The 14,642-nt window shown below is 38.0% G+C and overlaps 1 protein-coding gene across 1 annotated transcript in view; it reads left to right on the top strand.

Moving 5' to 3' along the window:
- Positions 1 to 2,858: 2,858 nt before the first annotated feature.
- Positions 2,859 to 14,642, top strand: part of LOC124292526 — a 51,879-nt gene continuing 40,095 nt past the window's right edge. The window contains exons 1-7 of the mRNA XM_046729646.1: positions 2,859 to 2,958; positions 4,552 to 4,684; positions 5,456 to 5,592; positions 10,518 to 10,526; positions 10,718 to 10,732; positions 12,824 to 13,113; positions 13,976 to 14,126. Of these exons, the coding sequence (XP_046585602.1) occupies positions 4,566 to 4,684; positions 5,456 to 5,592; positions 10,518 to 10,526; positions 10,718 to 10,732; positions 12,824 to 13,113; positions 13,976 to 14,126 (721 nt within the window). The 5' untranslated portion in view covers positions 2,859 to 2,958; positions 4,552 to 4,565. The remainder of the gene's footprint in view (positions 2,959 to 4,551; positions 4,685 to 5,455; positions 5,593 to 10,517; positions 10,527 to 10,717; positions 10,733 to 12,823; positions 13,114 to 13,975; positions 14,127 to 14,642) is intronic.

Below are 14,642 nucleotides of genomic sequence, written 5' to 3'. Positions count from 1 at the left end.
CTACATCAGTACACATTTACCATTCGTAGAAGTATGCACTTTATATAAATAAATATAAAACTCCTTCTATAAATACTGCTATAAATATATTTCCTGGCAGTTACAGCTGTTAGCTATGAATTACTGATAGAGACTACAAACTAAATAATTATATAAAGAGTGAGTTTTACGCCGCACTCAGCAAAGGTTTTACGTCGCACTCAGCAAAATTCCAGCTATGTGGCGGCGGTCTGTTAATAATCAAGTCTGGACCAGACAATTCAATGATCAACAGCATGAGCATCAATCTACGAAATTGGGATACGATGACATGGGTCAACCAAGTCAGCGAGCCGGACCACCCGATTCCGATAGTCGCCTCTTACGACAAGCATGGGATACTGAAGATCAATTCTAACCCGGATCGTCACGGGTCTAAGTACTAATGAAAGCACTGTATAACAATATGGTAGGTGAACACACTAATTACATTATATTCTATCGGTTTCTAGAATTGTTGCTGATCACAATTCATATTTATGTATCATAACAATGTTCATCATACAACATGTCTACATCCATCGTGCGGAGGATATTAAATATTATACTATATTACAGGTGAGGTGAAATTGGGTTTATCGTCGTGCTTGAGAATATTTCAAGACGACGTGCATGCGTGTAAATGCTTGTACTACCCCAGACTGAAGCTGGTGTTATAGTGCTTGCCCACTGGGATACCATGCCGCAGTCAAGCATCCCCACTAGCCGACCAGTCCTTGTTGTACACATTAATTCTTATTTTAACGTCTTTTGGTATGAATCGAACCCGCGACCTTCCGCTCTCCGGGCGGACGCTCTAACCACTACACCACGAGGCGGTTATATATTACAGACATGTAACAAGACTTAAATAAAAGATCCTAGTCCTTCTGATAAATAAAAGAAACATTCAACCACAATGACTGCAGTTCAGAGATCGTCAAACCAAGATGCTGCCGTGACCAGAGAAGAGATGGCTAAACATAAATACATAAATCACTAATTGGCATCGTTATAAATGAAACCCCGTCATTAAAACTACTCATTTCGATCTTACATTAACTTAAATCGACCTTTTTGACAACTTTTAATCGTTCGGTATTAGCTAACCACAACTTTTTTAAGAATGAATTTGGTGTTCCGCATAAGACTAACCACAAATCTTTCATATGTAATGGTTAAAAGAGTAAAAATCCCTGGATTGTGCGGCGTTAACCCCCGATTTAATTCAACCCTATAAGTAAAACTGATAATATTAATGAAAATGATTTATATATGTTATGAAATATATATGCACACATATTGAAAGGAAATGTCTTGTTCATTGCATATTTTTGTGTCGTTTTATAGACAAAACAATGATGTATATTGATTGTCCAGGTGCGCGTTTGTTGGAAACGTTTTATGATTCACTATCATTGTTTTCGATAATATATATATATAACAATACGTTTAAATTCAAATATATATTATTATGCCTCACTGACAGTGATTGCAAACAATATTTTCCATGCATTTTTAATGAGATAGTACTTTGTCGGACTGCAGTCAGTCAATTCATATACCAACGCCCCGAAGTAATTCTTGACCAGACATACCATTTTACGTACAGTGGTAAGTGGTGATCACTTGTCACAAATAGCATAGCGTCAATATATGTTGGTGCTTGTGAAAACCAGCAGGATCTATGTTTCCTCTGGAAATTGTTCGAGTACAATTTTAAATTAATTACATTTAATCCAAAGAAATCTCTAAAAGTATCTTCTAATACAAATTAATTTGTAGTGATTAGGAACGAGATTTAAACAGGATTTGTGAGAGAGTTGAGTTTTACATCAGTGTGTCAACATAAATTGGACTACAAATGAGTGAGTATGGTTTTTGCGACGATTTTAGCAATATCAAACAATATGGCGACGGGGGACACCAGAAATTGGCTTCACGTATTGCACTCATGTGGGGAATCGAACCCAGGTCTTCGGCGTGACGAGAGAATGCTTTAACTTCTAACTTACCCCACCGCCCCGCATAAGTTGGACTGACTGACTGACTGACTGACTGAGTTTGGTTTTACGCCGCTTTTAGCAATATTCCAGCAACATCACGGCGGGGACACCAGGAATGGGCTTCACCCCCACCGGGTCTTCGGCGTGACGAGCCAACGCTTTAACCATTAGGCTACCCCACCGCCCCAGCATAAATTGGAAACAAAGCTCATAGATACAAAAGTCGATCGCGTTTACACAATTTTCAAATTGACAAGAGCACGGATATGATACGGAGACACCAATAGATAAAACATATGACTTCAAGACGCTCCCCCACGCCAAGCTAACACCCCTGAAATACTGCTCAGCGTTCAACTCACTCACACCACCACTTCAGTTGGCCCTATAATGTCGCCATAGATCTTTCAAATTCAGACGCGGAATTCGCCCCATATTCAAAAGCCTCTTTCCTAAATCCATTGACTCAACTGATGTTTATGTGCGTGGATACGTGCGCTATATAAATATCCTTAATAATAATAATAATAATAATAATGTTAATGCAACATTTACGTATTCTAAACCCAACGATAAAACTATGCATTCGGGAACTGCAATTGTGCAAGCACTGTTATAGAACCGTCTGTACGCATACATATCAATAAACTCAGTGGCACTTTCCACAATTAAACGACAATGTGATTGATATATCGCTTTTATTGATTGACACCCTTAGAATGACTGTATATATAGATCATATACACATCAGCTTATTGGTAATGTCCCCAGCGGAGCACATCAAACGGTGCCGCCAGGTGCGCGTTGCCAATAGCGACGAAGGTAAACCGGACAAACTAAGATGGCGTCCGACAGTGGGCATGCGTTGTGATTTACCAGAGCAAGTGTGTACACGCAGTTGCTTTTGAGACAAACAGGATATAATGAATTTTAGGTAGGTTTTTATGAATCATTAGAAAATCATTGTGTAATTTTGCTGTTTTGGGGTAATGTCAATTACAGACGTGCCCTTAAGAAACAATTAGCTCACATTCAACGATGTTACGGATGGAAAAAAAAATGTTTACATTCAGATCAATCGCTTTCACGTCTATTGTAAGTGGTAACTAACAGAGGCGTGTGACAATAGTCATTGTCCAACATATAACAAATATGCTCTTCAGTTAATTACTGCTAAATAGCCTTATCAGCAGCTTGAACAAGCTGTCAAATGCAACATAAAGTGATCCCTTCTTGATACAATGGAGAAATACCTGCAGCATTACTACAGTGTTTTTATATTTCATTAGAGGCAGGAATAGAAATAAAACAACAGATTGCAAATTAATTGTTTGCTTTCTCTCTTTATTAATAGATAGGTTTGCCTAAGTTTACCATGGGGTAGGTTGGGTAGCCTAGTTGTAAGGTGTTTGCTTGTCTTGACAAAGACCCAGGTTTGATTCCCCACATGGGTCCAGTGTGTGAAGCCAAATTCTGGTGTTCCTCTCTGTGATATTGTGGAGTAGAACTAAACTGAAATAAACACCAATACTAGCCATGTAAAAAGATTGTATATAGCACAATCATTGGAAGTGTGCAACACAGCAAGTTACCGATAGTCAGCCAATATGAAGTTTGAATCCCTAGATAAAGCAGAGCAAACCTTGCAGTGTTTAGTTTTAATCCACACATTATGACATCAAACTGCTCATTGTGATGCAGAAAGAATATGACAGAGAGCAATAGAAAATCACCAGATTGCTAGCTTGCTGTGATCCTTTGAACATAATACATGTCATCTAGATCATGTTTGCTGACCAATGTGTATTAATAATAATAAATAATAATAGGGATATTTATAAAGCGCCAGTGTCCACCCACGAATGCATGCTCATGGTGCTGAGAACCTATGTACAAGGAGAAATGAAGAGTCACTGGAAGGCTTTAGTGAAGAAAAAAGTGTAAAGATTATTACCTGTCATCATAATTTCCCAGATTTGGATTCTGTGAATTAGACTTTTGACTACTCATAGTATTATTTAAGAATGCCTAGAGACCATGTCTGAAAAGGAAGACCCATTTCATAAATACTAGCAACTGTGATGATGCATCTGTCAAATTAGACATATTTATACAAGATGGTTATTGTGGTTTGATACCTCTGATTGGCCTATCTGAATCAAGAAGTTTCCAAATTCCTGTTAGAATTATGATTTAGTGTGCAATATCCAGTGAGACTTCTAATTCTAATTAAGTCATGTGTCAGTAGGTGTTGGGCTATATACACAGAGAGTAACAAACTTTCACTGTCTCCCTTTCTTTACTCCAAAACAAAACCTTTTGGGGTGCTAATGTTGATTCTACCTTCAATTTGGAAAATACTTAATGATGATTGGAGTCAGATGTTTCAAATTGTAACACCTGACTTTCTGTCAAACCATCTTTAAGACTGATATGCTCCTGGGTCTAGACTGCAATTATGCCAAGGCCATCTATAACACTCATGATGTTTAAACAGAATCTGAAAGGTGATTTCCACTTTTTGCAGGAACAATTTCTAAGATGGATCGTAAGAAGAAAAGTAAATCTAAGATAGTTCCATCGGAGGAGTCTGACAGCCTGCAAGGCGTCAGTAACCCAGGGTTTGAAATGTCCAGCAAGGGCGGCGCCAATAACATCAGGTGAACTAGTCAACCAATGATTTAAACATTGTTGTGTGTCAGTATGTACAGCATGGGACTGTGCTGTTGTTATGAAGCCTGAACTGAGTGGGAAAAGAATTCAACCAGACGGGTGGCTTGTACTGTCACTGGGACGGTGTGGTAGCCTAGTGGTTAGAGTGTTTGCTTGTTATGCCAAAGGCTGAGTTCAATTCCCCACAATGTGTGAAATCCATTTCTGGTGTCCCCTTCCATGATGTACAATGTGTGAAACCCATGTCTGGTGTCCCCTGCCGTGATGTTGCTGGAATATTAATAAAATTGGCATAAAACCATACTCACTCACTGTACTGTCACTATTATGTTGTCAAGGTGACATGTAATGTGACATGAGTCAGTTGTCTTTTGTGTGTTTTTTAGCCATTGTGTCTATAGCTTCAAAAATTTTCACTTGCACATGTGAACAAAATTGGAATGGTAGATATTATTTAACTGATGTTTGGTTATATGACTCCACTGCTAATAGAACCACTGCCATCATACTGTAATGTTGCTAGGAGGCGCAGGTGGCCAAGTGGACTAAGGTACCAGAATTCATTATTCAGTGTTGTGCACACCAGAAACCAATAATCAAATGTTCGAATCTCTGGTTTCAAGGTTTATCAGCACCAGACCTCGTAGGTTTCACCCAAGTAGCAAACATATAAAACTTGCATGATTTCAGGCTTTTCTCAAATGTGATAATCCAAATATTCTCCCTCACTCCCTTATAATGTGGTGGTTTGTTTGTAGTACCTCAGCCAAATTCCGAGAACTTTCTCGAGAGGTGACAGAGAAATCCAATGCCCTCCACGTGATCAGCAATGTCAAGCAAGCTGCCTCAAAGTGGAACAACTATGTCGCCAGGAAGAGAATCCGGAAGCCAAACAGTAAGTGTCCGTTACTTTTGTTGGAAGTAGAAAGTTATGTCACATATAGATATGTCAAACTGACTTCCCCAGTTTACAGAATAACATACGCTTTTACATAGATATTGAGGTTATTGGTTTCTTTCTCTTTCATGTTAGTTAACTGCAGAAATATGAGATGTGAATATACAAATGTTAGTCATCTTCTGTATCTGTAATCTCCCAGTACCTGTAACACAGTCACACCCTGTAAATCTGCAAATACTAAGCTAAACAGTTTCAGATTAGCAAATTTTAGCATTAAGTCATTATCAGTATTTGGTTATGTCCTGAAATTTTATCAATATTTTAACATTACATGTTGTCCATGGGGATCAATATTATCAGGGTGTCACTCCACATCTAGTCTCAAGTAAATAGAGTAAAGTTTGGGAGCACATGTGATGTGGTTGCCTATCATCAATAACTTCAGCACTAGATTGAAGTAGTTTGTGTTAAAAAAGTTTGCTTTATGATTCATATGTGAGCATCCATTTTTGTTTACAACCATATGTGTTACACATTAAGTCTTGAGAAACAAATTTGTCAGTTGAACATTGTTAGGTTTAGGTTGAATGACACCAACTAACTGCTTTTTTAGCTTAATGTTCGACCAGTTAACAGGTGTGTTAAAGTCAGACTGACAATGGGACTAAATATCGTTGTTTTAGATGGTATCACAGAAAGAGTTGAATATACAGGATTGTCTGATTAAGGAATGTAGACTTTATTGTTAACTGAAACAAAGAATGACAGTGTTTATTTATTTTTGTAGCAGACAGTGCCCCATAACCCCCATTCTAGGCTTCTGGGTTAAAATTGGTCACTGGCAGCCATTGCTTGTCAAAAGACTTCTGTATGGGGTGGTCAGACTTGGGGATTTATACAATGCAACATGGATCACTTCTCTTCATGTCAGTCACTGTGTTGTCTGGTCCAGACTTGATAAGAAACAAATTGCCATCACATCTTGCCGAGTGCGGCATTAAACAGCAAAGGAACAAGTCTCCCCCAAACCTTCCTAACAATTCCTGGAGTGTTTTTGGTAACCAACAAAACCTAACATACAGCATATTGTTTTGAAGTGGTTAAGCTTCTGGATGCATGTTTTTCACAATCTACTTATGGTGTAGACCCAAATGATACCGTAGAGACTGAACTTGGTCAACTCCCTCAGAGAACCCATGTCACATCCGGAAGTTGTAAGTAGCTCAGTACTAACAACATGGGATTTGATACTTCCAGGATTTTATCTCACAACTGCCAATATGTCTCACATATGAGTGTTACCACGCTTTTGAAAGCAGGCATTTAATATTCAAATTTTATTATAAGAAAAACTATTTAATTATAAATCAGATAAAATTCTGGAAATCTGGAGTGAGCTTTGGTGTTTGTAATTTTGTCATTTAACACTTCTACCGATTCAGCCTATCTACCACAATTCTCCATACTGTTATATCCTTGGCCTTACTGACTTGGAGTTATACAAATGGCACAGACATTCATTCACTGGGACGTCATCATATTAGAATGATGATGAAGTATTTTGACAGGACCTTCCATGTTGTTTCAGTGTAGTATGGTGAATTGTTTTGGGATCCATTGATGTCATATTGTGTAAATATATTAATTAGGCTGTTGATTCACCTGTCACATTGTTGAAATTTGATGCAGAAGATTTAGTGTAGTGCATGCAATGGATGCTACTATACAAGAGACACAGAAAGAACAGGGGTGACTGTTTTAGTGGACATAGTATTGCTTACACACTTCAACTGCACTTCTATTTTGAACATATATGAAATATAATGCTTATTATTTTTGTAAAGTTTGGTGCATATATGAAATTGGAATAAAAACATCCACACTGAAGCTATCAGATGTGGACAAAAACAGAAATATCTAAGAATCAAATTTGCAACTGACAGTATAATTTCCTGTTTTCTGATCCCTTACCTTGTTTATGAGAAGTCTGAAAACCAAGAAAGAAATCCCAGCACGTGTATATAAAACATGTCTATGATCCTTCAGTAAGTTGTGCTCATCAACATGGCTGTACATGTGGTAGATGGTTGGCTACGAAGTAGGTGATGTGATGTTTGAACGCATATCTACTGAACTTGCAGTATGTTGAATCTAACACAGCAAACGATGTGTTTGACATTTGTCTCTGATTTGGAAACGCTGATTTTGTAAAAGCGTTTTTACTCAGCTTTAGCACAACACAAGTGTGTGATTTTAGTGCAGTTTGCCATTTCAAACCTCCCTACATGTCTCTGTCAACTGTTTTGTTCAGTAAGGTTCAAACATCATCACTGAAAAGATGTAATCATAAGGATGTCTGCCAAGTATTGAATACTGAGTACTTTTCCTAAAGTAAAAGCATTACATTAAAATCAAGATGAAGATGATTTTAATCTAATTTTCAAATTGAAGATAAAATATGGTTAATGAGAATTTTTATTAACTATCATACAGAAATAACACTACAGAGGCCTGTAGGGAAATAACTCACCATGGTAACAGTTTTGCATAAATGTATTATGGTTGATAAAAATATTTTAGCCACTTACTGAGGAAACGTTCATCTAATGATACTTATTACTCTTTCTGTAAAAGTGCTAAATGTGCTGAATTTTTAACAAATGGATGAATATGTTTGCATATATGTATTTTGCTCAGTTTCTGACATAAACGACTTTTGATTGATTAGGTTATCCAGGTCTATGATGATTCACAATGTATTACACCACAGAGATGTACAAAACTCACTGTTCTAGCGATCTGTTGTAAAATTGGAATTGATCTACATTTTGCTCGGTCTATAATGCTTTTAGTGATTGACTGTTTGGCTTTCGCTGCTTCCTGTTTGTAATAGAGTGACATTAAATATGTTGTACAACACAGATAAAGATGCACGGTGAACTCAAATGCATATACCAGCAGACATCCTTTTGTCTTAATAAAATAAGTATATATATTCTTATGGTATTTGTCCTATAACTTTTGATATAGAAGTGTTGATCACATTTTATCAGCAGCTTTGTCTGCTATCATATGCTAATATATTTATACAATATACAAACACATTCCTACGTTGCGAGTGCTTGGTTTGGGATCAAACATGGACTGGACATGTTATTTTGTTTTGTACCACCTTCCTTAAATCTTTTGTATGTCTTCACCTTCACTTACTGTCTAGACTTCAAAGGGCTGCAAACAAGGGAGCCATACCTGGTATACATTGGCAGACTCTATTGTTTACATCATCCTTTCTGTCATGTCTATGAAACTGTCAAACATATTATCATACATCCTTTCAGTGAGACTTCACAAACCTACCTTAACTTTTGAAAATATATATAGTTTCGTTTTAGGAATTATAATTACTGTCACTTGTTCTTGTCTTTGTTTTTGCCTGTTATGTATGACATGCACTGACCTTAATGAACCATATTAACTGGCCTTAGCCTGTGCTGGGCGGTATGGTTCAGGAATTCTGTAATCAAACAGAGTTCACTTCTTGTAAGGAAGATTCAAAGTGACTTTCTACAACTAGTGGTGGAACCAGTTCATATTATTTCTATATGTCCATACACTCCAGCAATTCCTGACCCACCCCAACCCATGCCAATCCACCCCACCCTGCACACACACCTCATTTCTTGTGGGTAATGTACATGTCCCTATGTGTGGTCTAGGCAGTCTACAACCAACGGTTACATTTACAAACATGTAATGACTCTCATGATGCCAGCTTCTCTTCCTCCAGCTAAATTCTTTTCTTTGTTGTCAAGTTTAATTTCTAATTCATTTCAGTTATCATGTAATTAATTTGGACCAAATGCAAGGGAGAAATTGGTACTTGTCTGCCAACATGAACTATCTTGAAACTAGTAGGCCAATAGTAAACTCTTTACTAACTCGCTAGAATGGTATACCTAGGGACATGCCCAAACACTGTGTATATAATGGCTACTTGCATACTGGTGGCAGTGATGATATCGGAGGTGATGTAGATATCATAAAAGAGCTTTCTTTTTTCTGTCTACAAAGGAAAGATAACCATCTGCTAAAATTCAGTCAATCCAAACTTTAATGGAACTTTTGTAAAACTAAATACACAATAGTTATTAAAATATTGATTGCAATTACTTGACCAGATGGTTAGAAACATTTGTTAACTGTTTATGACAGGTATGAATTCTGATGCCAGTGGAAGTATGTATTGTGATATAGCATGGGGCAGCATGGCGTGACACTTTGATGTAGATGGTTGAAGGATGGTGTCCAACACCCATGGACACTGGTCACAAGGTGGCACCTCACTCATGCATGGCCACTGATTGCTGAGTTGCTGCAATACGTTTGATTGTCAGTTCTTATGTTATTCTGTTAAATAGGATAAATTAGGCTGAAATAACAGGTTTAATTTCAGACTGTTTGATATAGATTGCTGGATGTAAAAGGTTGGATGTTGTTTTCTGCCAGTCAGCAATGCTCCAAGTGTATGTCTGAGCCAGCAGATCAAGTGCGGCTTGATTAGGTCACAGTAATCTTACCTATTCTGCCATGTAAGCCCCACATAGAACATCCATAGAGATCTACCATTGGGTACTCATTTGTCAGTCACAGGATTGTCTGATCCAGACTGCATTATTTACAGGCCACTATCATGTAGTTTAAATACTGCTGAGTGTGGTGTTAAATAACCAACCTGCTATGGCATTTCTGTCCATATTATCATTTCTCTTAACAAATCAGAACTATTTCTGTGTGTCAATAAATAGTCAGCCTGTGTTGTGTACTACAAGGAAATGCTATTGCAGCATCACCTTTCACCAACAAAATTATATATACTGTATCTCAAATTTATTAAATATATTCTTTTCCATTTGTTTCAGAGGAAAATGGTAATAATAGTTTACAATTACACATATTAATTACAAAGAAAAAAATCTATCTTTATTTCTAGACAAAGTGGTTAAACTATCCATTTATTTTTTTCTGACTTGTAAAGTGTGTCTCTTAGTTTCTGTGATGAAATATCACAACTATGACAGCAAGCCTACAATTTACACTCTGTTCGTCAATGCTAAACTAGAGAGAGTCGTTCTTGGTATGTATATCCTGCAAATCACAAGTTTCTTCAGGCACACACATAGCTCTACATTCATATTATTCACTGGTGAAATGTATGGTCATTTTAAGTGACTGTTAGATGTTTATCATGTCCTTGTGTTACCTAGCAACTGCAGAATTACTGCAGCACTTCATGCACAAAACGGTATGTTAACAGAAAAACATAACTGTGCTTCATATAAAGTATAGTAAATATTCACAGTCATTATGTGCTGTTCACATTAAAAAGTACATGTACGTATGTAGGAGTATCATACTCTGAACAAACACACAAATATCCAAATTGTTTGCTCTGCAAATTTTTCATCATGACCTTCAAGCGAAGATGTCTTTCCGTATTGAAAGGTACATGAATAAATTTCTGAATATTTTTATTTTTATTGATCTGTATTTGAAGCACAGTTATTTTTCTCTGTTTGTATACACGGAAACGAGTGTCAGTGATATTTACAGGTAGAATATTTCTCTGTTTCTAACATAGATTTCTGTTTGTAGTCATGTGATGAGAGATATAAATATCAGGGAGAAATTGAGGTAACCAGTAATGTGTGGGGAACATTAGCATTGTCTAAATCAATTATCAGTATTAAAATATTAAAATATTTTGTGTTTTGTATGTATAAGCATCTGTAGCGGCAAAGAAGGACAAATTATTTGAAAATGTTTCTGTTTCATGACTTCTTCTTGTCAATTAATGCCAATCAAGGCAGTGAATAAAAGTAGCTTGTGAACTGTACCCTTTCATACCATGTTTCTATCTATGATTTCCATATGTTGTCTTTGACTGTCACGCTTCAAGTTTCGTCTCATGTTGTCACTTGAATCACACAATTGCACTTTGTAGCCATAGTTGAACATTGTGTTTGTTTGCCTATCCTACCAGAACACTCAAATCAACTCATGAAATTTTCCTTTCATTGGTCCAGTTCCATTTGCACTTTGTTAACCTTTTTCATTTAATCACAATGACTCCTGCTATTCTCCCATGAATTATTTTATCACAAAATGTTTCAATGCTCATTTTAAAACCTCTTTCTTGACAAGACAAAAGCAGTGACATGAGTGTTGGCTGTGGGTTGAGAGAGTAGTCAAGGAGTGCCTCAACGTTTACTTTGGCAAACCAGCACATTTCATGGCTACATATCTGTATATAGAACATACACATACCACTTGTATACCACACCGAACCACACCACACCACACCATGCACCACACATCACCACACACTACACCACACACCACCGCAAACCATGCCACACCACACCACACCACACACCATGCCACACACCACCATACCACACACCTACACCACCACACCACACACCACAACACCACACCACACCATGCATGACACACCACACCACACCACACCATGCATGACACACCACACCACACCATGCATGACACACCACACCACACCACCCATGCACCACACACACACCACACCACACCACACCACACCACACCACACCACACCATACACTACACCACACCATGCACCACACCACCACACACCACCACACCATAGATGGTGTGTACGTAATTTGGTGATGGAAACAGTTATTATATTTCAATATATTATTTCTGGGGACTTTTTTAAAGAATTGTGTTTAATTCCAATGATAAATTTGGTTATGGTAACAAAACTGTGGTTATGGTGAACTTTTTTTTTTACATTCACTTTGTTTGTAAGAATGTATTTTCTTACAAATGTTACATACAATTGACCATTGGAAGACTAGATCAATTTCAGTAAGTGTTTACACATCAACTTTGTTTTAAGCAAAAATGATAAACATTGTGATCTGCACTTCCAGCAGATGTGTCCAATTTCATTAACATATTTCATGTTTTGTATGATTTACATTGTCAACACTTGGAACATTTTCTTTAGAAATGTGAAAATACCGTTCGATTTGAGTTCTATAGTTCGATTTTTATTATTTACATATTTAGGTGAGCAAAGATATCTGTTAACCAATAAGTTAGTGCATTGCTTCATCTTTGCTGGTACTTGAAGGTGAGTACATAATCTTCAATTCAATTACCTGTATGGATCTGTTTAAAGCACATGGGGATGAAGATGACAATGAAAAGCCAAAGACTGGCGGCATCGGCCTGGATGACATCCACAACGAATATGCCACGCCTGGGTCGGAGACAATACGCAGTGTGGGCAAAGGTCACAAGGAGCAGATGATGTCAATAGCCAGCAACAGAGCTTTGATTCAGTATTTCGCCAAACTGGGTCAGTCTGCTGAGGATGAGATGCTGAACTTGGACTTTGTGGATCATCTCCTGAGGAGTGGTGCAGACATCAACTGTTGTGACAAGTATGGGCAGACCATATTACATGAGGTCAGTGTAACAGACCATATTACATGAGGTCAGTGTAACAGGCCATATTACATGAGGTCAGTGTAACACCATATTACATGAGGTCAGTGTAGCAGGCCATATTACATGAGGTCAGTGTAGCAGGCCATATTACATGAGGTCAGTGTAACAGGCCATATTACATGAGGTCAGTGTAACAGGCCATATTACATGAGGTCAGTGTTACATGCCATATTACATGAGGTCAGTGTAACAGGCCATATTACATGAGGTCAGTGTAACAGGCCATATTACATGAGGTCAGTGTAACAGGCCATATTACATGAGGTCAGTGTAACAAGTAAGGGCAGACCATATTACATGAGGTAAGTGTAACAGACCATATTACATGAGGTCAGTGTAACAAGTAAGGGCAGACCATATTACATGAGGTAAGTGTAACAGACCATATTACATGAGGTCAGTGTAGCAAATATGGACAGGCCATATTACATTAGGTCATTGTAACAGACCGTATTACATGAGGTCAATGTAGCAAACCATATTACATGAGATCAGTGTGGGAGAGATGTCTGGCCATTTTACATGAGGTCAGTGCGCTTACATGAGGTCCGTGTGGCAGAGATGTCTGGACATATTACAAGTTCCTTTTGGTGTTGAACTCTGAAAAGTCATGTCATTCTAAACTTCTCCCTAAAAACGCAGAGGGAGAGTGTGATACAGTCTGGACACCAGTCACACAGCACACACACCCTTATATTAAATGTCCTATCCCAAACCAATTTTCAAAAGAATGTCATATACCCCGGTATTCTCGAAGATTGGCCTTGTTTATCACTCTGTCTGTCCCTAGCAGTCTCTGATATGTTGGAGTTGACTTCAGGTTGCTCGTCACTGGCACTGTGATGTAGCCAGGTTCCTCTTGGAGCATGGCGCCAACATCAACCAGCAAGACAAGTATGGCCGCTCTCCCCTCCATGTGGCAGCCGCAGTGGACTACCCTATGATGGTCATTCTTCTCATAGACAGGGGAGGTGAGTGTACAGATCTTTGTAAGTCTGCTGTCAGTTGAAGCTACATGGCAGAGAGTTTGCACTCCACAGCATGAAACATGGGTTAAGATATATCCGCAGGGCCCTGTGCTTGTACACAGTGAATAAGTGGATCAGGTAGTCAAGTTCACTGACTTAGTTACATGTGTCGTTGTTGTCTACCATCTTGTGACATAGCTCTTGATATCAATCATTGGTGAGTGTAGTCCCACTTATCTGTTGGTCACCATCAACTATGTTGAATATTAGTGCAGTGTTGGGCAACAACCAACCCCCAAACAATCACCACTGTGTTTGCTTTCTTAATAGATATTAGCAGTAACCTGGCCTGATACTTCTCCTTTTTTTTTTTCATTTGTTGTTGTTGTCTTACGCTGCACTCAGAAATATTCCAGCTATATGGCAGCCCCGAAATTTGACAATTGTCCAAAGATGTGAATAAGCACTTAGTCTGCAAAGGGCAATAACTCTATATATAACTTTTGTAAGACAATGGAC

This window comes from Haliotis rubra, unplaced genomic scaffold (assembly GCF_003918875.1).
Source record: "Haliotis rubra isolate DU_JTF1 unplaced genomic scaffold, ASM391887v1 Scf52, whole genome shotgun sequence".
Classification (NCBI taxonomy): Eukaryota; Metazoa; Mollusca; class Gastropoda; order Lepetellida; family Haliotidae; genus Haliotis; species Haliotis rubra.
Note: the sequence above shows the minus strand (reverse complement) of the source record. Positions and strands in the feature narration are given on the sequence as shown.